Source organism: Ciconia boyciana, chromosome 5 (genome assembly GCF_034638445.1).
Source record: "Ciconia boyciana chromosome 5, ASM3463844v1, whole genome shotgun sequence".
NCBI classification, from domain to species: Eukaryota; Metazoa; Chordata; class Aves; order Ciconiiformes; family Ciconiidae; genus Ciconia; species Ciconia boyciana.
The window spans coordinates 83,981,201-84,007,385 of NC_132938.1; the positions used below are offsets into that span (position 1 = coordinate 83,981,201).

The 26,185-nt window shown below is 54.6% G+C and overlaps 1 protein-coding gene across 3 annotated transcripts in view; it reads right to left on the reverse strand.

Moving 5' to 3' along the window:
• Window positions 1–16,013: 16,013 nt before the first annotated feature.
• Window positions 16,014–26,185, reverse strand: part of ADAMTS3 (ADAM metallopeptidase with thrombospondin type 1 motif 3) — a 131,565-nt gene continuing 121,393 nt past the window's right edge. For all 3 annotated transcript variants that reach the window (XM_072862985.1, XM_072862986.1, XM_072862984.1), the window contains 4 exons: window positions 25,793–25,925; window positions 25,326–25,533; window positions 24,468–24,585; window positions 16,014–18,809 (listed from right to left, as the gene is read on the reverse strand). In XM_072862985.1, the coding sequence (XP_072719086.1) occupies window positions 18,232–18,809; window positions 24,468–24,585; window positions 25,326–25,533; window positions 25,793–25,925 (1,037 nt within the window). In that variant the 3' untranslated portion in view covers window positions 16,014–18,231. The remainder of the gene's footprint in view (window positions 18,810–24,467; window positions 24,586–25,325; window positions 25,534–25,792; window positions 25,926–26,185) is intronic.

The following is a 26,185-nucleotide window of genomic DNA, read 5'->3' on the forward strand; positions in this document are numbered from 1 at the left end:
CTTCTGTGGACCCCGCCCCGCCCGCCGCGGCCGCCCCGGGTCCCGCCGCCCGCCCGCGCCCCCGCCCGCCGGGGCCGCTCTGCCCGCTCCCGTTGTTCTCCGTCGCCTCCGTCGCTCTCTGAGCGGCGGCGCCGGGATCCCCGCCCCGGCGCGCTCCTCTCCCAGCGGAGACCGACGAGACCCACCCGCCCCGGCCCGGCACGGGCAGCAGGGCGCGGCGCTCCCCGCCGCAGCGGCTCCGCGGGCCGAGGGCCGCGGCCGCCCCTGCCCGAGCAGGGCTCGCTGCTGCCGGGCGGGCAGGGGCTGCCCGCGGCCCCCTCCCGGGCAGGGCGGCCGGCGGCCGTGCGCCCGGCCCTGAGCGGCCCCGCGGGGCACCGCGCACGCCGCCGGGCTCCCCCGGGGAGGCCCGGGCGCCGGGCTCGTTTGCCTTCGGGTGCGTCCGGCTAAATTATTTTGGCAGCTCCGTGGCTCGCCGCGCCTTGGCGCGGGGCCGAGGCCCCCCGGAGCGCGGGTGCTGCTGCCCCGGCAGCTTCGCCGGCGGGGAAGCCCCCCCGCTGCCGCCCGGAGAGGCTGCGCTCGGCCCCCTCACTGCGGCTCCGCAGGCCCGCCCGGGGACGCGGCGCAGGCTCCGCTCGGTACGGCGTTACCGAGAGCCCGAAGCAGCGGCCCCGGGCGCAGGCCCGGCCCCGCAGCGCGGCGGGGCGGCGGCCTCAGGCCGGCCGGCTGCCGGCCCGGCAGCCCCGGCCCGGCCCCGGCCCGGCCGCGGCTCCGGGCCCGCGGAAAGGCCACGGGCCGCCCGGGCGGCAGCCCCGCGCAGCGCTGCCGGCCCGGAGCCGCCCCGGCCCGGCTCAGCCGCCCCGGCCCGGAGCCGCCCCGGCCCGGCTCAGCCGCCCCGGCCCGGGGCCGTCCCGGCCCGGAGCCGCCCCGGCCCGGCGGAGCCGCCCCGGCCCGGCTCAGCCGCCGCGGCCGCCCGGGCCGGCCTTTCTCCTTCCCCAGCGGCGGAGCAGGGAGAGGAGGAGCGCCCGGAGAGCCGGCCCGGGCGTGGGCGGCGGCGGCCGAGGCGGCCCCCGCCTCCCGCCCCCTCCCCGCCGCCGCAGCCCCGGCCCCGCTGGGCTCCCGGCCGGAGCGGCCGGCGGCAGCGAGCCGAGAGGGGCTGCGGGCGCGGGCGGGCGGCGGGGTTCGTGCGGGCCGCGCTCCTGCGGCCGGGGAGCCCGCCCGTGCCTGCGTGCCGCGCCCCAAGCGGCCTCCTCTGCCCCCGGGAGAGAGGCGCGGAGGGGCTCCGTCTCCCCGAGGAGGTCTGCGCACCTCCCGGCTGGCGGCCCCGTGGAACCACCCCGTGTCTGTCCGGACGGACGCCGCTGAACGCCAGCAGCCCCGGTGCGGCGCCGGCCGCTCTGGCTGCCCGCCCGCCTCAGGCCTCTGCCGTTCCCCGCGCCACGCAAGAAGCCACGCAAGAAGCATTTAATTAATGCGGTGGGAGAGCCCGGCCCCAGCACGGCAGGCCCGTGCGAGACGGGAGGTCACCCCGCGCCGTGGGCAGCGGGGGCTCAAGGCAGCCCCCGGCTCGCCCGCCTCCTTGCCGCGCTGCGGGGAGAGGGGCGACGGCCGCGACGGAGGGGTCTCTCTGCCGGGTGCCCGCAGCGGTGCGGGGGGCCGGGGGCCGGGGGCCGGGCCCCCCACCGCCCTGAGCCCCGCAGCCCCGGGGCCGAGCCCCGAGCGGGCTCCGGAGAGCCACCCGCACGCGGGGAGAGCCTTAAATGGCCCACAGGAGGCTGCTGGGGGCACCCACGAGGGATTCGGGCGCCTACGCGCTAAATGCCTCATGTAACGCTGGCTGCAGGGGCGCGCTCCCCCCCGACGCCGAACGCCCCGGCGAGCCCCTGAAGAGGAACCCGAAGCCCCTCTTTGGGCCGGGGACGCTCGGAGTCCCCGGTGCCAGCCGAGCGCGGCGGTGCCCGCGGCGGGGAGGAACCGTCGTGACCTCTTCTCCGCGACGAAGCCGGCCGAGGTCTCTGCGGGCGAGGCAGGGACCCCGGTTCTGTGCGGCCCCGGCAGCCGCAGCCCCAGGGGCCCCGCGCTGGTGGGAAGCCCCGCTCCCGCCGAGGGCGGGGAGGGTCCGGCACACGGAACCCGGTGCGCTTTCCACCCAACGGTTCCGTGAGCCGGTGCTTTTTTGTCCTCGCTCACGTCACGTCACACCAACCTGGGGACGCCCACGTCACGTCACACCCACCCGAGGACGCCCACGTCACGTCACACCAACCCGAGGACGGCTGGGGGGCTGGGGGCAGAGGGGCAGGGAACAAGGGAAAAGGGAAAAAGAAGCAAAAAGGAAAAAAGGGGGGAAAAAGGGGAAAAAAGAAAAAAGAAAAAAGGAAAAAAGGGAAAAAGACAGGGAAAAAAGGAAAAAAGAAAAAAGGAAAAGTCAGGGAAAAAAGGAAAAAAGGAAAAAAGAAAAAAATCCCAGGAAAAAATAGATGATCAAAGAGAAAAAAGAGAAAAAAAAACCCAAAACAAAAAAAAACAGGAGGGAAAAAAGGAAAAAAAAACAGAAGAAACAGATTAAAAAAGAAAAAAGAGAATGAAAGAAGATAAAAAAGAAAAAAAACAGAAGAAAGAGAAAAAACCAGTATGAAGTAAAAGAGCACAGCAGTAAGAAGCAGAGGGGCGAAAGGAGCGGCGTGCAGAGCAGACCCACCCGCCCCAGCCCACGGGCAGCTGGGGCCAAGCCGGGCAGCAGCAACCCTGCCCCGCAAAGCCCCGCCGGAGACAAATACAGGCAGCAGCACCAAGCCCAAGCCCACAAGCGCACCAGGGCGAACGCAAAGCAAAGCAGCGGGAAAATACACTGCCCTGCTGACAAACATCGCTGTGACGGGGGGACATGGCTGTGATGGGGACATCGCTGTGATGGGGACATCGCTGTGATGGGGGGACATGGCTGTGATGGGGACATCGCTGTGATGGGGGGCACATGGCTGTGATGGGGACATCACTGTGATGGGGACACGTGGCTGTGATGGGGGACATGGCTGTGATGGGGACATGGCTGTGATGGGGACATCGGTGTGGCGGGGGGACATTGCTGTGATGGGGACATCGCTGTGATGGGGGGACATCACTGTGATGGGGACATCGCTGTGACGGGGGACATTGCTGTGATGGGGACATCGCTGTGATGGGGACACATGGCTGTGATGGGGGACATTGCTGTGATGGGGGACATCGCTGTGATGGGGGGACATCGCTGTGGACGGGGACATCTCTGTGATGGGGACATCGCTGTGATGGGGGACATGGCTGTGATGGGGGGGACATCGCTGTGAGGGGGACATCGCTGCGATGGGGGGACATCACTGTGATGGGGACATCGCTGTGATGGGGGACATCGCTGTGATGGGGACATCGCCAGACGGGGGACATCGCTGTGATGGGGACATTGCTGCGATGGGGACATCGCTGTGACGGGGGACATCGCTGTGATGGGGACACATGGCTGTGATGGGGGGACATCGCTGTGATGGGGACATCGCTGTGATGGGGACATCGCTGTGATGGGGACATCACTGTGACGGGGGACATTGCTGTGATGGGGACATCGCTGTGATGGGGGACATGGCTGTGATGGGGACATCGCTGCGATGGGGACATCGCTGTGACGGGGGAACATCGCTGTGATGGGGACATCGCTGCGATGGGGACATCGCTGTGACGGGGGACATTGCTGTGATGGGGACATTGCTGTGATGGGGACATCGCTGTGATGGGGGGACATTGCTGTGATGGGGACATTGCTGTGATGGGGACATTGCTGTGATGGGGACATTGCTGTGATGGGGACATTGCTGTGATGGGGGACATCACTGTGATGGGGACATCGCTGTGATGGGGGACATCGCTGTGATGGGGACATTGCTGTGAGGGGACATTGCTGTGATGGGGGACATTGCTGTGATGGGGACATGGCTGTGATGGGGACATGGCTGTGATGGGGACATCGCTGTGATGGGGACATCGCTGTGATGGGGGGACATTGCTGTGATGGGGACATTGCTGTGAGGGGGACATTGCTGTGATGGGGGGACATTGCTGTGATGGGGACATCACTGTGATGGGGGACATCGCTGTGATGGGGACATTGCTGCAATGGGGACATTGCTGTGATGGGGGACATTGCTGCGATGGGGACATCGCTGTGATGGGGACACATGGCTGTGATGGGGGACATTGCTGTGATGGGGGACATCACTGTGATGGGGGGACATCGCTGTGACGGGGACATCTCTGTGATGGGGACATCGCTGTGATGGGGGACATGGCTGTGATGGGGGGACATCGCTGTGAGGGGGACATCGCTGCGATGGGGGACATCACTGTGATGGGGACATCGCTGTGATGGGGGACATCGCTGTGATGGGGACATCGCTGTGACGGGGGACATCGCTGTGATGGGGACATTGCTGCGATGGGGACATCGCTGTGACGGGGGGACATCGCTGTGATGGGGACATGGCTGTGATGGGGGGACATCGCTGTGATGGGGACATCGCTGTGACGGGGGACATCGCTGTGATGGGGACATCGCTGTGATGGGGGACATGGCTGTGATGGGGACATCGCTGCGATGGGGACATCGCTGTGACGGGGGAACATCGCTGTGATGGGGACATCGCTGCGATGGGGACATCGCTGTGACGGGGGACATTGCTGTGATGGGGACATGGCTGTGATGGGGGACATCACTGTGAGGGGGACATTGCTGTGATGGGGGACATCGCTGTGATGGGGACATGGCTGTGATGGGGGGACATCGCTGTGATGGGGACATCACTGTGATGGGGGACATCGCTGTGATGGGGACATTGCTGCAATGGGGACATCGCTGTGATGGGGGGACATTGCTGCGATGGGGACATGGCTGTGATGGGGGGACATGGCTGTGATGGGGACATTGCTGTGATGGGGACATCACTGTGATGGGGGGACATCGCTGTGATGGGGACATTGCTGCGATGGGGACATTGCTGTGATGGGGGGGACATTGCTGTGAGGGGGACATCGCTGTGATGGGGACATTGCTGTGAGGGGGACATTGCTGTGATGGGGGGACATTGCTGTGAGGGGGACATGGCTGTGATGGGGACACGGCTGTGACGGGCCGTTGCTGCCAGCCCTCTCTCCCGCGGGGCGGGGTGCCGGGAGGGGAGGCACGTTCCCGTGCGTTGTACGCAGCGCAGGAACCCCGCCCTGCAGCTCCGCGCCCGAAGCGATGGCAGGGGCCGCAGGCACGGGGCCTCTGCGAGCAGAGCTTGGCCCCGGCAATGTCCTCGCTGCGGATGGCAGTGGGGTTATTTGAGATACAGAGGGGCAGTTTTTAATCATAGAATCATAGATTCTCCAAAATTCTATGATATTATGATTAAATTGTATGAATCATAGATTCTTCAAAATGCTATGATTCTATGGTTAAATTCTATGAATCAGATTCTCCAAAATTCTATGATTGTATGGTTAAATTCTATGAATCATAGATTCTCCAAAACTCTATGATTAAATTCCGTGACTCATAGATTCTTCAAAATGCCATGAGTCTTCCAAAGAAGAATTCTTCAAGAGGAGAATCCTAGATTCTTCTTCAAAACGTTCTACTCCGTTTGCCTCGTCCCCGTCTCTGGCGCGCGGCTTGCGGCGCGGGGCGAGGCGCGGAGGATGCCGGGCGGGCGAAGGGCTGCAGAGCCCGGCCTCGCCGCGTGGTTTGTGCCGTGGAGGGGCAGCGCTGTGCGGCCCCGCAGGCTCTAAATCCCGTTCCACCGAGTCCCGGGGCTGCGGAAGCGGGGCCAGGGCTGTAGGAGAAACCGCCCGGAGCTGCTTTGTGACCGCTGCGAACGCTTGGGAACTCCGAAACACCCCCGTTTTGGGCAAAGGGCGCTCTGTTCGATAAACGAGGCGCTGCGGCGGGGAGGACGGAGCCAGCCCACCCCAGGGCCCAGCCGTCGGTGCGTGCTGGCACACGCTGAGCCCCGCACGGCCGGGCGGGACGGGTAAAGAGCGAAAATCCCCAAAGACGAAAGGAAATGTTGTAAATACCTTGGTTGCTCAACTCTAATGTGTGTTTCCTTTAGGTTTCCCTTTTGCAGATAGCTAATTTAGCCTAGCCGGTCAGTGTTGTTGGCCTTAAGTAAGGAAGCTTAGATAGCAGAATTGCTAACGGGCATTCTGTACTTGAAGGAAACCCAGGTATGGTCTTTCCCCCCTCCTAACAATAATCAGTAGAGTAAGGATGCTTTGCCTGTGCTCAATCCTTGGTTAGCTGAGATAGTTGCAATGTAGATAGAGAAAAAGGAATTCTTCAGGCCCCGTGTCCCTGGAAAGGGCTGATAAGGAGAAGCTGCACAAGAACCGCCTGGTTTTGGGTATGCAAGGAGGGTATGAGCAAGACAAAGACGGACTGAGAAGGACAAAGTCCAGCCAGCGGTCAGAGCGATGGAGACTACCGCCTTCCTCCAGCGACCACCACAGGATCCCTAACGACCACCTAAGGGCTTAAGTACGCATGCGTCGGAGACATTAATGACTTCCAAGAAACCTCATGTTTACATCAATCGGTCTTATGAATACGTACGATTTTGCGACAGATAATCTCTGCCATCTTGCTTGTTTGTGGGAGCACTGATGGCGGAGCGATCCCCAGTGCTGCCCGGCGCTGTACCAAAGGACGCCCGCTTCACGGGCACTCCGTCACTACTGAGTTTTATTTCGGGAACACTCCGAAACCCCGATTCGCCTGCTGGGAGATTCGGATTATAAAGGGTAGTCTCCACGAATTTTGCTTCAGACGGGGGTTTCATCCCATTTCTCCCTCTGGACCCTTCCAGCGCGCCGCATCCCCGCGCTGGGGCACGGCCCGCGGCGGCCGCGCCGGGGGTTATTTGGGGCGGTGGGTGCTGGGCTGGGCCGGGGCCGCTGCTGGCGGGTCTGGCTGCGGGCTGGGCTGGGCTGGGCTGGACTGGGCTTTGCCCGGGGGCTCAGCAGGGCTCGGCTTTCCTTCCGCAGGGGTACGTGGGGCAGGCGTGCAGGTGCCCCGGGCAGGCAACGCGCCACGGGAATTAAGGACACGGGGCTCATCGTGGAAAACAGGCAGGACCGTGCAAATAAGTACGCTGAAATGAAATTAAATAAAAAATAATAAATAAAATATCCCTTTTCCTGCAGCACGCCGGCCCTCTCAGGTCCTTTCTGGGGAGGCGATGCCCAGCGCGGCACCTTTCCCCGTGTGCTGGGGTCCCACTTCCCAGCGCCCACGGCCAGCGGTGCTGCCTGCCCCGCTCCGCACGCAGGCTCGCGTTGTTCAGGCTGTCCCTCCATCTGGGACAGCACAAGCCGGTGGCACGACCTGCGCGGGGCACCGTTAAATCCCTCTTAGATGTGAATTTCTTTCCTCACCCGTCCCATTCCTATTAGAACAAAACTACCAAATCCGAACCCAGACCCCCCGCGCACTCGGCAGCAGCGGGGCCGCCTGTGCTCCTGCTGGGAACAGAAACGCCGTGCCCTGCCCGGTCCCTGCACCCCCAGCCACCCCCGTCCCTCCGTCCCCATCCGGGGGAGACGCCGGGGCGTGGGGGTCCAGCTGCGGCCGCGGGGCCGGGGCCGATCCCGCGATCTCCGCAGGCTCCGGCGCCCGAGCCCCTGCCCGAGCGGGGAGGGGCAGGCAGGGACGGGTGGGTCGCTGAGGATGGGTCCTGCGCTGGGGGACGCACGGGTGTTTGTAAAGGACAACGCTACGGGTAAATGGCACCTCATGTTGCCGTCACCTTTCTTCCTCCCTCCCCAGGGCTCGGTCACGAACCCGCCGGTTCCTCTGCTCGCTGCCCCCCTGCCCCGCGCCGTCCCCGTGCCCCCGCTCCCGGGGCAGGCAGCGTGGCTGGGGTGCCAGCACGGGGCTCCCGTGGTGAGCACTCAGCCGGGACCCCTCGCCCCCCGCCATGGGGGCCGTGGCCTTGCCGCGAGCGCCGGCAGCACCCGTGCTTGGGGCTGCGGCGGCGGCGGCAGCTGCTCCCGCAGCATCGCCACCCCGAATTGCCGCCGAGCACAGGGGGTCTGTGCGGGACAGAAGGGCCTTTGGGATCCCCGCTGGCCGAGGCCCCACTCTGGGGCTGTTTTCCCCACGGAGATGGGCTTGGGGGGGCTCAGAGCAGCCCTGGCCCCTCGTCCCTGGCTCCGGCGCAGCCCCTCGCCCCGTGACCCGCAGCCCACGGCTGCCGGCCACCAGGTCATGACCGGCGAGACAGGATGGGGGTTCAGGAGTTTGTCAGCTGGCCGGGCTGCCGAAGGCTGGGGGTGTCCTCGGGCAGGCGGCTCCGGCTTCCTGGGGACGGCGTGTCACCTCCCGGGGCAGGCGGCAGCCGATGGCCGGGACACCCTGCATGGGAGGGTGCTGGCGGCGTAATGACGGTGCTGTCCTCCTCCTCATCATCATCCTCTGCATCGGAGACCTGGGGGGGAACGGAGCTACCCACGAGTTCCCCTCCCTGCGCCCTCCTGCCTCGCCACCCCTCCGTCGCCCACCGCAGGCGTCCCCAGGACGTCCTTGCGGCGTCTGGGGACAAGGGTCCCCCCGCTTTCACCCCCCACCTCGCCCTCGCCTCCTCCGGCCGTGGGGCGGCTGCTGCCACCGGTGGGTGCCCCTGGAGCGGGGTCCCCTCTGGCGGCTGCTCTGGCCGGGGCTGCGGCCACGCTGGTACCCGGCCGTGCCTGCCGCCGCCGGTCCTTGGCCTTGTGGGGGCCCCGCCACGGCCCCCACAGATATAGAAGGCGGATGGTTGTGGTGTGCGATGACATCATGGCGTTGGGTGATGATGCAAGGGGGCAGCCAGCCACCCATCCATCGCTAAGGGAGAAGAACGAGGGGGTCTGCCCCGATAACCCGCCCCAGTGCAGTTCTCCCGCCAGCGGCGGGATGGGGGACAAACCTCCCCCCCGTTTCTCCCCCAGGCACCCAAAGCGGGCCCGGGCGCAGGCCCTCGGCCGTCCCATGCGGCGTGGCTGCATTTTATCGTTTAATATGAAAGGGAGATTTCTTCCAGTCGCACAGACCGCTCCCACGGCACGCTGATTTTCCAATTACTTATTTTCACCTGCGCGTGCCGTGCCTTTCACGCATGAAGAAGAGAGAACGCCGCATCGGCAGGCAAGATCTGTCTACCGAGACGCTGTCATCTCTGCTTCCAGGGTGCTACGGAACGTATGGAACGATGGTACTTCATATAGGCGGCAGAGGGGAATGGACCCCTCGTAGTCACAGACCGGTGGCCGACTGCAGAGCTTGTGCCCTGCGATGCCCTGACCCACGGCACGCCGGGACACCTTGACAAAACCAAACTGGAACGCGACAGCTAACAAGTTGACATAGGTTACAAACATATCTGCAGCAAAATCTCAAATTCAACTATTTTTAGCTAAAACCAGAAGTTGTTAGGATTTAAGAATGCAGGTTGAAACGGGTTATCCTGCGTACGTTTGTATTTGGTTAGACCAGCTGAAGAGGCGGCCCCTTGAACATTTCGAACACTCCCACTATGTATTTCAACAGAAGTGCACATTCTTCTAATGCACTTCAATTATTTTTCCATTATTTCCGCTTTATTTCTCTTTGCAATTTAAAAACCGCAAAAATTGCTTGGGCTGCGCTCAAGGTAGGAATGCCCGTATGGTAAAGAGGGCCACGTCCCGCTCGGCATCGCGCAGAAATCCTCTCTGAGCGGGGGTCCCCGGGGTGGTTCTCTCGTGCATCGCTTCAGCAAGTCGGCTTGCCCCGGCACAAGAGATTTTCTGCGCTCTCCCAAGGCGAAGCGCAAACGCGGTGCTGTGTGACCGGAGCGCTCGCGGTCGCTTCTCCCCAGAGGTCACAGCACTGACACAAGGAGGAGGCAGCCGCAGCACAGCCTTCCTCCCTCTCCCTTCCTCTGCCGCGTTCCAGCTCCGCCGGTCCCACCTTCAGCTTCGCACCCGCTACGGACTCCCGTTCCCCGGCGAGGGCAGGCACGTCTCCCTGCGCACCGTCGGCCGGCGCTCGCCCTGCCATGCTCCATCCCCCGGCTAGACCCGACCTCCGGGTTCCTCTCTGCCCTGCCCCATGGCGCGCAAGCGACGGAGCGCGCTGTGGGGAGAGGTTAAAGAGGGGCTGGGAGGCTGCTCTGTGGGCGTCGTGGGGAGGAGGGAGGGTTTGTTCTGCTCCCAGGCGCTTGCCATGGCTCCGTCTCCATCCAACCCGCCAGCTGCTGCGCGGGCAGGACGGGGGGACGGACGCACGGAGACGCTCCGCGGAGCACGGCAGAAGGCGCAGAGGGTGAGGGCCTCCCCGGGACAGAGGCTGCGAGCCCTGCTAGCCCGGTGGCCGGCCGTGCCCCAGGGGCCGGGCGTCTGTCCCTAAGCCCTGCCTGCGCTGCCCGTTGCTGCCCGGGAAGCAGGCAGCCGGGATCTGTCTCGCAGCAGAGGGAAGTACCGAGGCGCCGAGAGGGAGCGAGGCGGCAGGAAAGCCAGGCTTCACCCTCCTTCGCCCTCATCCTGCGCCGGGATGCTGAAAGGACCGGTCTTCACAGCTTCGCGTCCTTCCAGCTCGGGCGCGGCCACCGCAGAGGCGTCAGAGCCACCTTCGGGAAGGGACGCCCCGGCGCTCAGAGCTGGAGGAAGGTCGCGGGAGGAGACGGACAGAGAGACCGGTTGTTTTGCAGCACCTGCAAAACGCGGGCTGAGGCTCCGGTAAAGACGCTTTTGGCCTTTCACGCGCGCTTTTTCTTTCAGGTGAGAGGAAGCTTCGCGTTTGCGTTTGGCTGCAGAGGTCTGGGCGAGCTGCCGAGGTGTTTCTCATACGGGAGTTCACTCTGAATAACTTGGCTTTTAGCCCCCTTCGCTAAGGGCTCCTTCCCCGCGCTAAGCGCGGCGGGACGCTTCGGAAACATCCGAGCGATTCTAGTCCGCTGCAAATGGCGTGGGAGATAAGCAAGCCACTTAGGACTCTCAAAATGCATTTCCTTAGGCTCAGAAAGCACTCTTCGCTCTTAAACGCATTTCCTATGCCGTGACTTAGAGTAGTGCCTCCTCCCCAAGTCACGGGAGCCTGGGAGCCTGTTCAGCACAACTGGTTGCCAGAGGAGGGCACGCTGAACGCAATTGCTTTTCCTCAGGGGCACGAACCTCCTCAGCGGGCGCTGAAATAACGTGAGCCGCCCGCGCTGGTGTTCAGCCTGAGGAGCACATGATGTGAAACCACTGGGGAAAGAGAATTTGGTCTCGCGTTTTCAGAGCTGTTAATTCTAACTAACCAAAGTTTTGTAACGGGTTGTGAATACACAACACGCGGAGGGAGAAGGCTGCCAGGGAATAGACGGCCATCGTACGTGTCCTTGCTCGGATATTCTTTCTTTAAATGTCCGTTATTGACTACAGCGAGAAAGAAGAACCTGGGCTACGTGGTCGGTCTGTTCCCGCGTGCCTGTCCCCGTGCACTAGGTTTCCTAGGAAATAAAGGGAGGACAACTTCAGGTTTTTAATTTTTTTTCTTTAATGCTGTTATTAAAATGTGTTTGAGCTTCTATGTGAAGAGTCTTGTCTCAAGAGCAGCTCTGGCATGGCAAGTGGCGTGCTCTCTAGTCTCTTCCAGCCGTGTAGCAGTGGTTTGGGACAGATTGAGCATGGGCAGGTCTGTGTATTACTTGCCTTAGATGCTGTAGAGACAGTTTAAGTGATTCGGGATTGGAACTAGAACGTACAGATCCTCTTGCACCGTTTTGAGGGTGGTCATAGTGTAGAAGTCTCGGTATTTGGGTCCGGGACCTGCGTACCGTGAAACATATAAAATTAATATATTTAAATGTGCTATTATGATTTAGATTTCATGAATACCCACGCCATCTGAATGTTAAATGCAAAGCAGTCATCCTAAAAGGAGGGAAAGGAGTAGCTGTGACTCTTCCCTACGGGGTCAATCCCTGTTCTTTTACGTGTGTGTAAGTCTGGATTGATCACCCGTCAGATTTCAAAGGGGTTTTGCACTTGCCTTACAACGTGGAGCAAGGGTAAAACTAACGGGCGAAAATATTGTACCCAAAAGAAACGGCATAAACCCCTGTGAAATTAATAGCAAGTGGCGAAGAGAAAAGGCTCTTCCTCGTCCTGAAGCACCGCACCTCCTTCAGCAGCGTCCCCGGCGTCACCTCCAGTCCCGTCCCGGGCGTTCTGGCTTGTGGCACCCGTGGCCCTCGAGGCATCCCCACCACCGGCCCCGAAGTCTGCTCAGATCAGGCCAGCCGCGTTCTTTCGAACCTGTGCTCAGCTCCACGTGCTGCCAGCGTCCCTGGGTTTCGGCTTGCCTCCGACCCAAACAGTCCTTGCACGATCCTGAGAAGCAGCCCCCAGGGAGTAAGTAATCCACGGGTCTCTCAATGCAAGGCACGGTATCTGTGGGCGCCGAAAAAAGGTAGGGCAAAAAAAATTTATGCAAATCCCCCCCTCTCCTTCTTTTTTATAAAATTGTATCTAGCGTGACAAATTCCTGTAACTAAAAGGAAAGAACTCTCTCTCCGAGCAGCCTAGAAATCATCTTCATCTATGCAAAAGAAAAGAAATAGGGACGGGGATTTCTCTTCCACGTCAGCACAGTCACCTGGTCCTAAACCGAAATCATTCCCACAAAGACCTAATGCTCAGGGCCTGAAACGCAAGAAATGCACAAGAGCAGATATTCCTGCAGGTTGGCAGATGGCAGTTTATTTATTTGTCGGAATAATAAAATGTGATTTTGCCGATTGGTCCTTCTAAAGCGCCGTCTTCCCGCAGAGCATCTTTCACGTGCCTGCGATTTCCCACTTTGAGAACCTGATTGCTCTCCCGTCCGCTTCCTTCCCGCCGTCCCGCCGTCTGTCCGTGCTCGCGGCCCTAAGAGCCGCTTTAGCCAGCAGCCGACGCTTCCCGTGCCGGTGCCAGCTAACCCAGCCGGGCACGCTGGTTCCACCTCTGCCATCAGCACTCCCTTATCTGAATGGCTTCTGACCTGGGAGACTTTCGTATGAGATTTAAAGTCGAGGCTTTCTCTCCCCTTTGCCCTGCAGTTGCTAAGGTCCAATCCATACGGCACCTGCCACGGGCCGCGTCTTACCTCGGGGACAGTCCTTCTTGCAGAGAATTAGGAAAAAACCCATGTGAATAATACATGAAAGTGTGAAGCCGCTGGAAAAAACCAGACGTGTTTTGCCCTGTTAATATCAATTTATCTCAGCCTGAACTTCCTTTCTGCATTTTAAAAACTTGCAAGGGAAAAGGACGTCTTCTATTTTGAATATAGCTGGTTGGATTCTTCCCAAGACACTGGTGACGGCTGCTGGAACCTCTGCCTTGATGACAATTCAAAGGATGACAGGCTCAAACTGCCTTTTCAAAGATACCTCTCTCTGCAAGGGTTCACAACTGCATTTTGTCACATGAAAAACTACCTGCTGGTCTTGCAGGACTTTTTAAGCAGCATTTGACCAAGCCCTCGTCCGGTGACGGGCTGAAGTCGCAGTTTCCTGTTAAAATAGAGACGGTTCGGGTACCGGCATGCTGCGAGCCACTGCGGAAGCGGAAAACCAGCGCAGCTTACAACTGTCCTTATTGCCAGCCGCAAGGCACCTACCCTAACAGCTTGCATGGGGAACCGAGAGCTTGGTAGCACTCTCCGGTGGTGCTTAAATGGGTCTTAGAGTTTTTTAAAGACTCTTGCTTATGAAATGTTGGCATTAGTGCTCCCTACAAGAATTTGAATTCAACTAGATGCTTCCCTCAGATTTACTTGCCCGGCTTAAAACTGTCAAGAACGTACTCAGAGAATGTAATTCTTGGCAGAATGTGTTAAAACAGAGGGTTAGCCGAGACCTGGAGCCCAACTGAGTGATGCAAACTTCTCTTGTCAATGCAGCGGCTTGGAAATTTGGCCTCTTAATTTTCTGCTTTGCCTTTTTTTTTTTTTTTAAACATCATTTAGCGTTTTTCATGACACCATTTAGCATTAAAATCAATAATTACAAACCAAATACTTAAATACTGCCGGCAAATTCCAGCACAAACCACCACACCCGAAGTTAATGCCGCCCTGTCTGCGTTCGTAGCAGCGGCAAAGGCCGTGGCCACGCTAAAGCTGTGCTCCTTTTGCAGGCTTGGGAACGCTCGGTACGCCGCGGCACTGCAACGCGCAGGAGAAGGCCGTCCCAGGGTGGTAGCGGGGACGGCTTCCCCCCCGGAGCCGCGTGGGAATCCCCACTCCTCGGCCTGCAGCGCGTCCCGGGGTACGCCGCCACATCCGTCACGCCTTGCTCTGCAGGCACGTGCTGGGCCGTAACGCTGGCATCTGTTCCCTGCCTTGTTCCTTGCTCTGTGCCTATACGCAGCAATTGGATCTCCCTCGGCCTCTCTTCTGCTGGATTAAAACCCCAAAGTTTCTCTAGACTTGGTTAAAAACCCAAAGGTTCTCTAGACTTGGTTAAAAACCCAAAGTTTCTTTAGACTTAGTTAAAAATCCAAAGTACTTCTAGATTTGGTTAAAAATCCAAAGTTCGCCTAGACTCAATTAAAACCCCAAAGTTTCTCTAGACTGGGGTAAACCCCCAAAGTTCTTCTAGACTCAGTTAAAAACACAAAGTTCCTCTAGACTTGGTTAAAACCCCCAAGTTTCTCTAGACCCGGTTAAAACCCCAAAGTTCCTCTAGACTCAGTTAAAAACCCAAAGTTCCTCTAGACTCAGTTAAAAACCCGAAGTTTCTCTAGACTTGGTTAAACTTCCAAACTTTCTCTAGACTTGGTTAAACCCCCGAAGTTTCTTTAGACTTGGTTAAAAACCCAAAGTTTCTCTAGACTCGGTTAAACCCCCAAAGTTCCTCTAGACTCGGTTAAAACCCTGAAGCTTCTCTAGACTCGGTTAAAAACCCAAAGCTTCTCCAGACTCAGGTAAACCCCCAAAGTTTCTCTAGACCCCACCTCTGAGATGAAGACCTCCCTGTTTTCTTACCAGAGGAGCTTTTCTCTAGAAGTTCCAGTCCGGATCCGCTGCTCTTGAAAACGGGCAACCAGAACGGCATGAAACCGGTCCTCAGCGTTTGGAACGAGACCAGAACGCCCACCTCGGGCGGCGACACCGGGGCGCGGGGCACGGACACAAGCCGGCTTCCCTTCCGTACGCGCGCGCGTGACTCGGCGGGTCCGTGTGCCTGCCCGCCGGTACCCGTGCCCATCACGTAGCCCCGCTTGCCCCCGTGTCACACCGTCCGGCGCTCGCAGGGAAGCTGTGCCTTGAGGTAAATACCAGCTACAGATGCGAGCCTGGGCTTGTCAAATGAGAAACACGGCAATTACAGCAAAGCAGAGCGGATGGTCCCAAAACTGATTGAAGATGGATGGACCAAGCGGCCACAACTCTTTTTAAAACATGCACCTGTACCAAAATAACTTGGGTGAGGTGGCTTTTTTTTTGTTTTTAGCGCCTGGTGCAGACCTGAAACCCTCTCATCAGCTCAGAAAACATTTCCAGGTGAAGGAGAGGCGAGCGGCTGCCTCCTGCTCGAGGGGCATGGACCCCCTTAGAGAGCCCTTCTCCAAAAGCAAAGCCCCAAACCTTACGCCTCTGGGCAAAAGGGCTGGAGCTGCTACCGGGCCGCTCGCACGCCTACCAGGACATCTTTGGATCACTGGAAACGCGCTCCTTCCTCTCCCCCAGTTTCTCTGCAGCCCGCGCCTTCCGACGGTAAAAGCAGGACCTCTCTTTTTAAAAATCAAGTTAAATATTCAGAGGATCACAGAATCGTATAGGCTGGAAAAGACCTTTAAGATCATCGAGTCCAACCGTTCATTCAAATGAGCTTTTTTTCCAGACGGCAAAGGCCATGCCTGGGCTGTAAAAGGCCCTTCATTTTGCAAAAGACGAAACTTTAAAATGAAAAAAACCGGACCCTCCCACGTGAATCAAACCAGAGAAAGACTTGTTACGTTAAAGACTTTATTGCTACGTGCTCCCCAATACAACAAACAGTATCAGTAGTGTACACTTTATAGGAAGAGAAATTAGCTTGGTAGAAAAGAAATCAAAAAGCTACAAGGATTATCTACACCCACATTGCATATACGTGAAAGATAAAGACAGAGAGAAAAGAGGATTTGACTTCTGGGGAATTTTCAAGAAACAAACACACCCTATTTGTCTGTTTGAGGCTCAGGGATTGTCTCTGCAACCTGGCTCATACGAATTTCTTGGGCCTTCAGAAGCCTTGCAGGAAGGCAGCAGCGATTCTTTAGCGGTGTCGAGCCAGTCCTGCAGCGGGCGAGATCACACACGTCGCGACGCACGATGCGGCTCGCATGGCGGGACCCGATACTTCCCCGGAGAGGACTAACCCCCCTTCGTTCTCATGCACTTGACACGTCTTCTGACGACAATCTTCATCCTGATGTCTTCCTGGTGATCCCGCATCATCACTCCAGATGTTTCTAGAATTTAATCTTTGGGGTCCTAATCTACTTTATAGCACGAAGAGGTACACATTCACTGTTCTTTTAAACGGGCTGATCACGAGGGCTTTTTACGGGGAAGCAAAAATTGCACGCAAAACTTTAATAACCTATTTAGAAATTAAAGATGCCTGTAATAAAAAACTGTCGTAAGACTTTTTTTTTTTTTTTTTTAAAGAATTAGATCAACAATTTCTCTACAGTAGTTTAGTTAGCTTAAATTTCTGTTCTATCCGTATGACATAGCATGTACAGGTATCTAATTACATCTCTCTATTTTATCTTGGCAAAAAGAATAGCCAACTGCCCTTAGTGTAAATATTTAGTACATAAAATACTATCAAGAAATCAACTTTTAATAAATATCTTTAGTTCTCGATCCTATATACAAGTACTTTACAGCAACACACAGGAGAGAGTGCGATCGGGTGGACTGTGAACAAGATGGTTACTGACATAAATTACTAGGACATTATTGCAGTCAGATGCATTGTGGTTGTGGAGATTTTGAGGTGAACCATGCTGAAAAATAAATATCTCTCTCACCTTTAAATCAATGCTTCCAGTAGGAAAAAAAGAAAAAAAAAAATCTATTTTAAGTCTTGCCACAGCTATTCCTTGTTAGCGCCTATTCTACCTCCGTGATGCTTTTTCAGCTTGAGAAAGAACAAACAGATCGTCTGGAAAACAGAGCTCCTTTTTGACTCGTGAACATTACAGTACTTACAGTATATACACGGCTTCCTACGCTGGTCTGAGCTCTTCGGCAAAGGGAGACTTAAGGGACGGCACCGCTGCTCCCGGAGGGAAGCGATGCCGCGGGCGTCCGTGTTCATCGCACAGGCACGTCAAATCCTTTTTCCAACCTGCGACTGGAATGACGCTGAAGTTTCTAAACCTACTTGTAACGGGCGGGTGGCTGTAAGGAGACTCGTACCTTTAGGTGTACGCTTTCCCCCCCCCGTTTCAAGAGAAAGCATCACATTGTTGATACTCAAAAACCCCCCTTTCCTAGTGGCGGTAATTCGTATGAAACTGGAACTCCTCCTTTTATGATAATGCTGCTTTAAAAATCAACTCTTGGAATGTAAATAAGGCAGTACTCAATGGCAGGCACCTAGCAATTGTCCAGAACGCAACATAGGTAAACAGTTGTCTGACAGCACGAAACTTCAAAATAATACTGATTTTCTGCAATATACAGTATTTACACAACAGCTGCAAATTTGCTCATACGATATCCCTTTATATAGATAAATTAGCAAAACAAGTCTTATGGATTCAGTTGTTCCCCTGCAGAAGTATTTTGTATGGTGTAAACGTTGTGGGGCATTTTCTACATGGGAGTGTTTAAAACCAAAAATAACGAGGTGAGTGCTGAGGTCAGGGCCACTTTTCTGTACTAGAGCTTGACCGATGCCCTCAGCAACTTCTGCTCACGGTTAGGAATATTCTTTGGTGCTTTCCTCCAACGCGTTCAAGCTAGCCAGATAACGCAGTATGGGAGGAGGACGGGAGCAACTAGAAAGTGAACCAGCACTTCTTGTTCTTTGTATTTACAAGGAAAACGAGTTGATGACCTGCAGCGTCCTGCTTGTGGAAAGCAGCATGCACCACGGTGTCCAGAAGTACGGAAATTAAACCCAAAGTGCCAAACAGAGCCTCTTTCAATGGCTGTCCTCCACGAGGCATTCACGTTCATCTTTCCACAGTGGAGGACCTCGAAGGCCATCTCTTCTCCGTGTGCTTCTCGCTCTTCCTCGAGGTTCTCGATGGAGAAGGAGCACCCGCTGTGGTGTTGTGAGCTGGCACGGCAGGGGCAGCTGCTGCCAACGCAAGGGCGTTGCGAGGACCGGGACTGCTGCTGTTGGCAGGCGACTGGTGTAGCAAAGCAAACAGCCTCGAAGTCTTCCTTGCCTGAGGAGCTCCCCATTGCGGAAATTCAGCACCTTTGGCCTTGGTGTCGGACGGGGAGACGTGCGTTTCTGCGTCCTCTTCCGCCAACGGAAGCCGGCCCAGAGAACTTCTCCCAGGCAGGAACTGTGCGTAGTGGGGCACCGCAGGCGTTGGCATCATCAAAGCCCTCGGCAGATCGCTCCGATCAAGCATCACTTCCTCTTCAGTTTCAGCAGCTTCGGTGAGGAACGGCGGTGGGAGGGTGCTGCTGCGCTTGCTGCAGGACTCGCAGCACAGCTTGTTGTAGCCAGGGATGGAGCAGTAACGTGCAAGCACTTCCATTTGACAGAAGATAGACTTGTCTCCCATACAGGGCTCATCTGCAAAACAAACGTAATGGTGACGGTAAAGCTAGTGCAGAGCACCAAAATGCCGGACAGCATTTAGACGGGCGCTGATAACGTTCTGCCTATGTTTCACAAATGACGGGCTACTCTGAAGAGGCAACCTGAGATGCTTCGTCCCCTGACAGAACTCACCGCCACCCAAAAAAATAACCCCAGCTGGGAACCAAAGAAATCGGTGGTCTCTTTGAAATACCGGCTTCTGTGCACAGCAGAAGCGAAGAGCTGTGGAAGGGCCACAGACAACAACTTCCAGTGCTAACCTACGCCAGCTCCCACATACCAGGCCAGGTGTAGTTCTAGCCACGCCAAATCACCTTCACTTCTAGCCTGAGGACGTTATCTATCAACAGCATTAAAAACAAGGACATCTCCCCTTAAAGAAATTAAATGCCAAGCAATATCTCTCAAAGATGCCTTTTATATGATGGCGTAAAATAAAATGGTATGGTTGGATAAAGTTTTGTTCGGATAAAGTCCGAGTTTTTCAGTGACCTAACCGTAACTGCAGAACTGATGGAAAGCTTTCAACAGACAGGCGCCTTGAACATGAGACGCCTTGAAGTTACGTGCGTGGCATTCCTTTCAGTCAGGGCAAAGATCTTGAAGAGGGCAAAGATCTATTAGAGATCCCCAAAATGTCAATGTTTCTTTCAGCATTTGCTGGATGCTTGTTCCACAAATAGAGATGCAGTGGTCACGTTGGACAAAACCAGTAGAGAGGAAAGCAGTAACGCAAGAAGTCAGAGGAAAAATGAGGCTTTGCTATTGAGCTGGGAGCACATCAGTACTCGGGCCCCTTCAGACCGTCACACGAGCTCAAAGGCGAAGTCCTAAGTTTTACTGTTACCAGGACTGGGACCAACACCGAGAGCTGGTAACGCTCATGGGTAGGTGGCACTGTTGAGAATTTCTCTTCTTCATCTTGCGGTCTGTTGTACTGACCACATCAAGGGGCAAGCTCCCTGGGTGGTTTGGTATTCTGTATGGGAACGTGAGTTTAAATTAAAAGTTCACTCTCCTTTCACAGAAAAAGTCAAATTCTCAGGTAGTATCTGAGCAGAGCTGCGTCAAGGCACAGAAGACGACGGGAGGCTGGCTCTGGGGATTTGAAATGAGCTGCACTATTTGCAGATTTTAAAATGAGGAGATTTAATACTTCCTTATTATTCTCCTCCCTGTGTCTAACTCATCCTACCACCCATTTATAGTTACTTATCGGTGTAGTTTGGAATATCACGCGCCTTGGCAGCATGAACACCCAACGTGACCTTGGAAGGTCACCTCCTCCAGCCTTGCAGCAGGGTCAACACTACTCAGAAGAGCACCTTGCTCTATTTTAAAGTCAACGCACCTGTAGGCAGAGACCCACAGACACCTACAGGGACCCTCAAAACGGACCGTGCGTCTCAGCGTCGTGTTCCTGTCTCTCTCCCACGGGGGACTCGGCCCAGCGACTGGGACTCTTGAGAAACGCGGGGCGTCTGTGCCTCCCCTCAGTCTCCTAAATGGGGTGCTAAGGCCCTGGCTGCACTCCAGAATCAGATCGGGAACCTACAAACATGTAACGCTTCCCAGGACATAAAACCAGCAATGGGGAGAAGTGGCTAGCTTGGGGCACCCAGTATCTCTTCCAACACTTCAGGGAGAGACCAGCAAGAAGTTTCCATGAGCAGAATTTTCCTAAGATATCACGGCTGGCTCGAAATGGTATTGATGGATTTTACTATAAATAGGAGTAGACAAAATTATAATGTGCAAAGCCAAAAGCTAACCCCAGCTATTGAGAAGACCTGTTCCGTGTGTAGTCCTCCATTCATAGTCAGCAATTATTTGGTCAGCATCTTAATGAGCAACAGATGGCACGTAACACCACTTATTAAGCTCTGACGTTACATTAGCTTTCTGTACTGTGATATTTTTTCACCTGTGTACAGATGCTGCCTCACCACATGTCAACACTATGTTAGGCAACCCAGTTTTCCTATTTTAAAATATTAACTCTAGCCAACCTCTCGATCAGTGTAAATCAGCTTAATTCCACCGAACCCAGCAAAATTACACAGACGTACATCAGTGGGGTTGTGGGACGTTGTTTATAAATAGCAAATTATATGACTGCGGCATGTAATATAAAAATCTTCCTTGCTCCTAATCCCGACGTGCTTCCTTGGATAGATGTTTGTTGGTTCTTGACAAACCTAGCATTAAATCCGCAGCTTCGCATGGGAATATACGTACTCCATGAAGGCACTATAAGACTATTTTCAGCAGGAATTTAGGATGGGGAATTCAAGGGCTATATTTATAATTCATCTAAACTAGAAAAGCTAATATTGAAACACAAATCTTTGCATCGTACGTAGAACAATCTTTACGCTTCCGTGTAAATGAAAGCACCTGATCGGGAAAATTATGGCAGGCATCCTGTTGACACACTCTGATTTCTGTCAGTATATAAGTCAAAGCAAATAGTATCACCTAAAGTGACGAACCGAAAAAGAAAGTACCAAACAATTATTTTTGCCTTCCCATAGTGACCATGCATCTTATTCGGTCCTTTTCTCTCACGGTTAGTTCTTGCGATGTCGCTTTGCGATGGTTTAGATTTCGTGACTCAAGTGACAGTGCAAAGATTTGGTTCTGTACTCATCTACTTTCAGCAGGTTCCGTAAGTACAATCTAGGAGCTGTATACTCACATAATCCCTTTTTTTTATTTTTTAGGGTAATTCTGCACAACCTAGTCAACCACTTCCTATTCAGTACGTAAGTGCTTGTATCCTTCCGCTGATGTTCACGGTAAAAATTCTCCTTCTCACAACTTGTTACTTGCTTCACGGTAACTAAGAGTAGAAGACACAAGAAAGCGTATCGGCTCCCTAGGGAATCGTTAAAAGATGAAGCTACTAGAATATAATTTAAATCAACTAAAAAATGTTCACATTAGCTTTTAGAACTGACACAGCTCTTACAGAAGGCATCACTAACTCGAAGTACATTGCTTGCTGCCAGCATCCCATTGCGAAATCTCGCTGAAAGCTGGTCTTTAGGGACTAAAAGTTAAAACAACACGTGCTTTCGTCTTCGTTCTGTATCTTGTGCTGCAAAGCAGGGATAGCTCATATAAAGACTCTTCAAGGGTCTGTTCTACACAGGTTCTTACGTGGAGCTCACCTGTTTGTCTAAGTACCACAATAGCCATTCTTCTGGCCTGGCACAGCCCCAGAAACGTGACTGCTGCTCAGGTTATTGCTATGGACCTGCGGGATAAAATCCTGCCTCCTGTTTCCTTCTACTCACAGAGACAGGTAAAGTTTAAGTGAAATATCTATGGGAGGTGTCCTCATTTTTCCACGCTACGAGACTCAGCTCCACCGAGGCATACGGTGGAAGAGCTGGTGGCTCTTCTCACGTATGCAGGCATATATTTTTTCATGAAACGGAGGAGAAATGCTAATATGCCGCACAGCACAAAAGAAATCGCACCAACTGCGGCAAATGTTCATGGCAACTCCATTGAGATTAAACTCTCAGCAATCTGCCACGTAGGTAGTAAATCATTTGTCAAGACCACCTGATACAGAGTAACGTTTTGCTAAGTCTAAAGCCCTGAAAATCAAAATAGTAATCAAAGCCACACAGATTTAAAAGTAAAGGAATGCCATGCATGGCCATAAAGAGTTTATCTACAGAAATACTACAGAATACTAGCGATATTTTAGCTGTATTCCCCCAAAACACAGAACGCGGTAGAAACCGCATCAGAAAAGAGTGGTGACAAAGAGCGACTATTTGGTCTGCAAGAACACTGTCTGCTACCACTGCTTGCTAAAAGTTACGGCCCAAACCCGAGCAGCGCAGGGAGGTCTGAGCTCCGCGAGAGGAGGTGGGTGCAGTGCGGCCAAGGAGCGGAGCCCACGGGCGCCCCGGGGCTTTGCCAGAGGCAGGAGGGACTGGGCCGGATGGAGATGCCCGCGCCCTCGTAGTTCACAGCGTTGTCGTACGCCCAGGTCGGGCTAGAGGTTTGCTGCATCAAGGCCGGATATATCAGTGGCCGGCAGTTCACATTTTTGTGATAGCTGTGGCGATACGTTGCCGTGCCCTCTCTCTTTAGGAAATGTCCCTCGGGTTCAGAGCCCTGCAAGGCACCCCCTCCGTTCGACCACAAAACCCCTCCTTCACCGGGGCATGCGAGACGGGGCGCGTATTAAACTTCCCAAACCTAAAAATACAGCGAGCATTAACCAATGCGATTCAACTGCAACTTGTAAAGGGCCCGCACAAGGCCATCTGTTGCTTATACCCCACATAAGGGGATCTTACAGGTCAGTGGTACGCGGCTCTGAGTATTACTTACGGTGAGAGAGACGTAGTACTCTCACACGGAGGACAAAGATTGTGTGCTGCGTAATTTTTAAAGGGGGGAATTTAACACTGGCTATTCAAGAAAATCCCAACTGACGCTTAGAGCACAGATTCTTTAAGGTGACACATAAAAAGCACAAGACCAAAACTATTTGAATAGCTTTGTGAAGACGTAGCCCTTATTTCTTTCAGTTTGGGAAATATTTTTATCACCAGTGAAAACCAGGATTTTAAATCTCGTCCTTGTTGATGGAGTCGCAGCCAGTGGTTTGCTCCCACCTAGTGGATACAGCCTTTTTTAACTCTTCCTTGCTCCCAGAATTGTCTTCTGCTCCGGGTTCTTTCACTGGCAGAAGACAACTCGGAGCAAAAGCAGACACCTTATCCAGACTTGTGGGAAGCAGTCAGATTCACTCCGTGGGAAAACACACCGCGCCTTCTAAGAACTCTTACTCTACTTTTTCTACCAGGTAGCAATCAGAGCGTTAGCACTACCATGAGGGATTTAAAAACCAAATAAACCCCAAATCTTACAGACTCATGCACCTAAAGGAAGAAAGGCTCTGTTGTCATAAAAAGCTTAAAAATCTGCTCAAAAAATTCTATGAGAACAATGTAATGAGATTCCCGGGAACCTTATTAACGCTCTGTGGTTCCATTTTTATATAGGTTTTTTTTCATGTCCTCAATCGGCAGGCTTGTAAAACTTATCCTGGGATTTAGAGGTCGAGCGGGGTTTACTTTGGACTGACCCTCACCTCTAGCACAAATTTTTGCAAACGCAGCGTAGGCTACCGTGTTTAAACCCCCATTTCAGCATGTTTACAAGACGAGAAGCACCGGTCACCTGGAGCTACGATACCGGTTACATGCTGGACTAAACAACAGGCGCCTTCAGCTGGAAAGAAGCGGGAGAATCTCCAAGGGTGTTTTCTAGCGTGCAAGAGATGAAGGGCGTTGTGTGGTTGTCACCTGATGGTGCAACATCTTTGAAATACCGTACAGCGCAAGCCTGGTGTGCACGCTACCGGCTCATAAGCACGGGCTCTGCCTGGCCTTCGAAACCTGTACGCAGCGACGCAGAAAGTTCACAGAAAGTTTGGCTTTTCTTTAGACCTAAATATAGGTCTTTTATTTGCCACTGGAGTTCACTCAAGGATGAAATGTGTGTCTGACATCTCTGCCCAGCACTCTGCTACCCAGACAGGCTGCGCTGAGAGGAACTGTCACCCTCGCCTACTGCAGTCATTTCAAGGTGTTCTCTTACCGTTACAGGGAGCGAGTTTACAAACCCTCACTGATTCCGGCTTTTCTCCATCGCAGCGGTCACCGGCACGGCACATGATCTGCCGGCTCTCCATTCCCTCCCCGCAGGTCACGGAACACTACGAAACAGACACGAGACGATTCAGGACATGCGGCTTTCACAGCAATGTGCAAAAATTAACGTGTCTCAAATAGCCCAAGCTTGGCTTTCAGGTCAGGCTCTACGTTCCAGCAATTTGTTTTGAAAGTAGACTTTAGTGAAGGCTGACGTTATGGAGAAATATGCAGAGGAGGAGGATGGTATCCTCCTTGGTTCTTGCGTTCTGTAACATTAACTTTATTATTAGAGCATGTTATGAATTTTGCTACTTGTTCTTCCTGTAGCCTGTACCTGATCTTGACAGTGTAACGTAAAGAGGATACAAAGGGCAGAGAAAAGGCAGCGTTCACTGAGCTAGCTGTAGGGTCCAGCTGTTCGTTCCCGAGTCTTTATAACGATATCAACACCCGCAGAAACTCTGCGATTCCAAAACAGTCCAAGTTGGTAAAAAATGTTACGCTAGCCTCAGAAGCGGGGAAGTGAGAAGTTGGAAACTTGGAGAAAAACAAGCAAAACTGCAACATTTGTTTTGCAGGATTGCGTATCTGATACCGTGACTATTTTCCTTGCTGGTTTCTGGAGACGCCTGGAGAGCTGCAGAAGCCCGCGAAGCCGGAAGGCAATATCTGCTGCAGATTTTCAGGTTTTGGCACACCGTCCGGTGCAGTTCAGAGCTTTCAGCCCAGGCACAGAGCTGCCTTCGGAGGCACGAGACGGTGGCGAAGGTACGTTACTCGCTCGCGACCGCAGCTTGCCTACCTCAGACCAGGGTCCGGCTTTCCACTGGGCAGGGCAGGGCACTCGGTTGCAGGGCCTGCGGCTCTCGGGGCGGTCGCCGCTGCAGTACTTGAAATGGACCGAGCGGTTTGCACCGTTGTGAAGGGGCTGAACGCAACGCACCGTACGGATCTGGTAGCCTGAATTCCCACAGGTTTTTGTGCAGTATTCCCACTCATCTGCTGCCCAGCTGGGAAGGAAAAAGCAGGAAGGTACCATGACAACTTTTACCTATTATCCATACTGCTGCCAGGTCAGGCAGCCCTTAGTATGCAATATTTCTGTGATGAAACCACTCCATAAGATCAGTAACCATTCTTATACAGGCAGAAAAAACCATCCATAACGCAGGAACAAAGCCGTCGGCATCCCACCACGTCTGGCTTGGCTTGAGTCCCACGCCTGCCACAAGGAGCAATCAGTCCAACCTTTACGCGAGACACACTTACAGAGGCTGCGTGCATTCCTGAAGGTTGCACATTCTGCGAATGGGCTTTGGCTTTTTGCTGGCTTCACAGAAGCTGCGATGAACCATTTTGTTATCGCTTTTCCTGCGGCACCCGTATTTGGTGTACTGGAACCCTGGAAAGTATTTCAGAACAATCAGGAAAAACAGGTCCTTGTTAGTATTTCTGGTTGAAATATAAGTTTGCTGGCCTATTAAGTGGTTTTATATGAGAGATGCTTACGAAGGATTTAAACACGCTCACAATTTGCTCAGTCGTCAGGCGCCAGAGTGCTGCACAGTGCGCTGTGGATGCTGCCTACAGCGTGACTTGCGACAGGTTTTTACGGCCAGAAGGGACAGTTACGGCCCCTTCGTCTGCAGCACCCACAAGTCA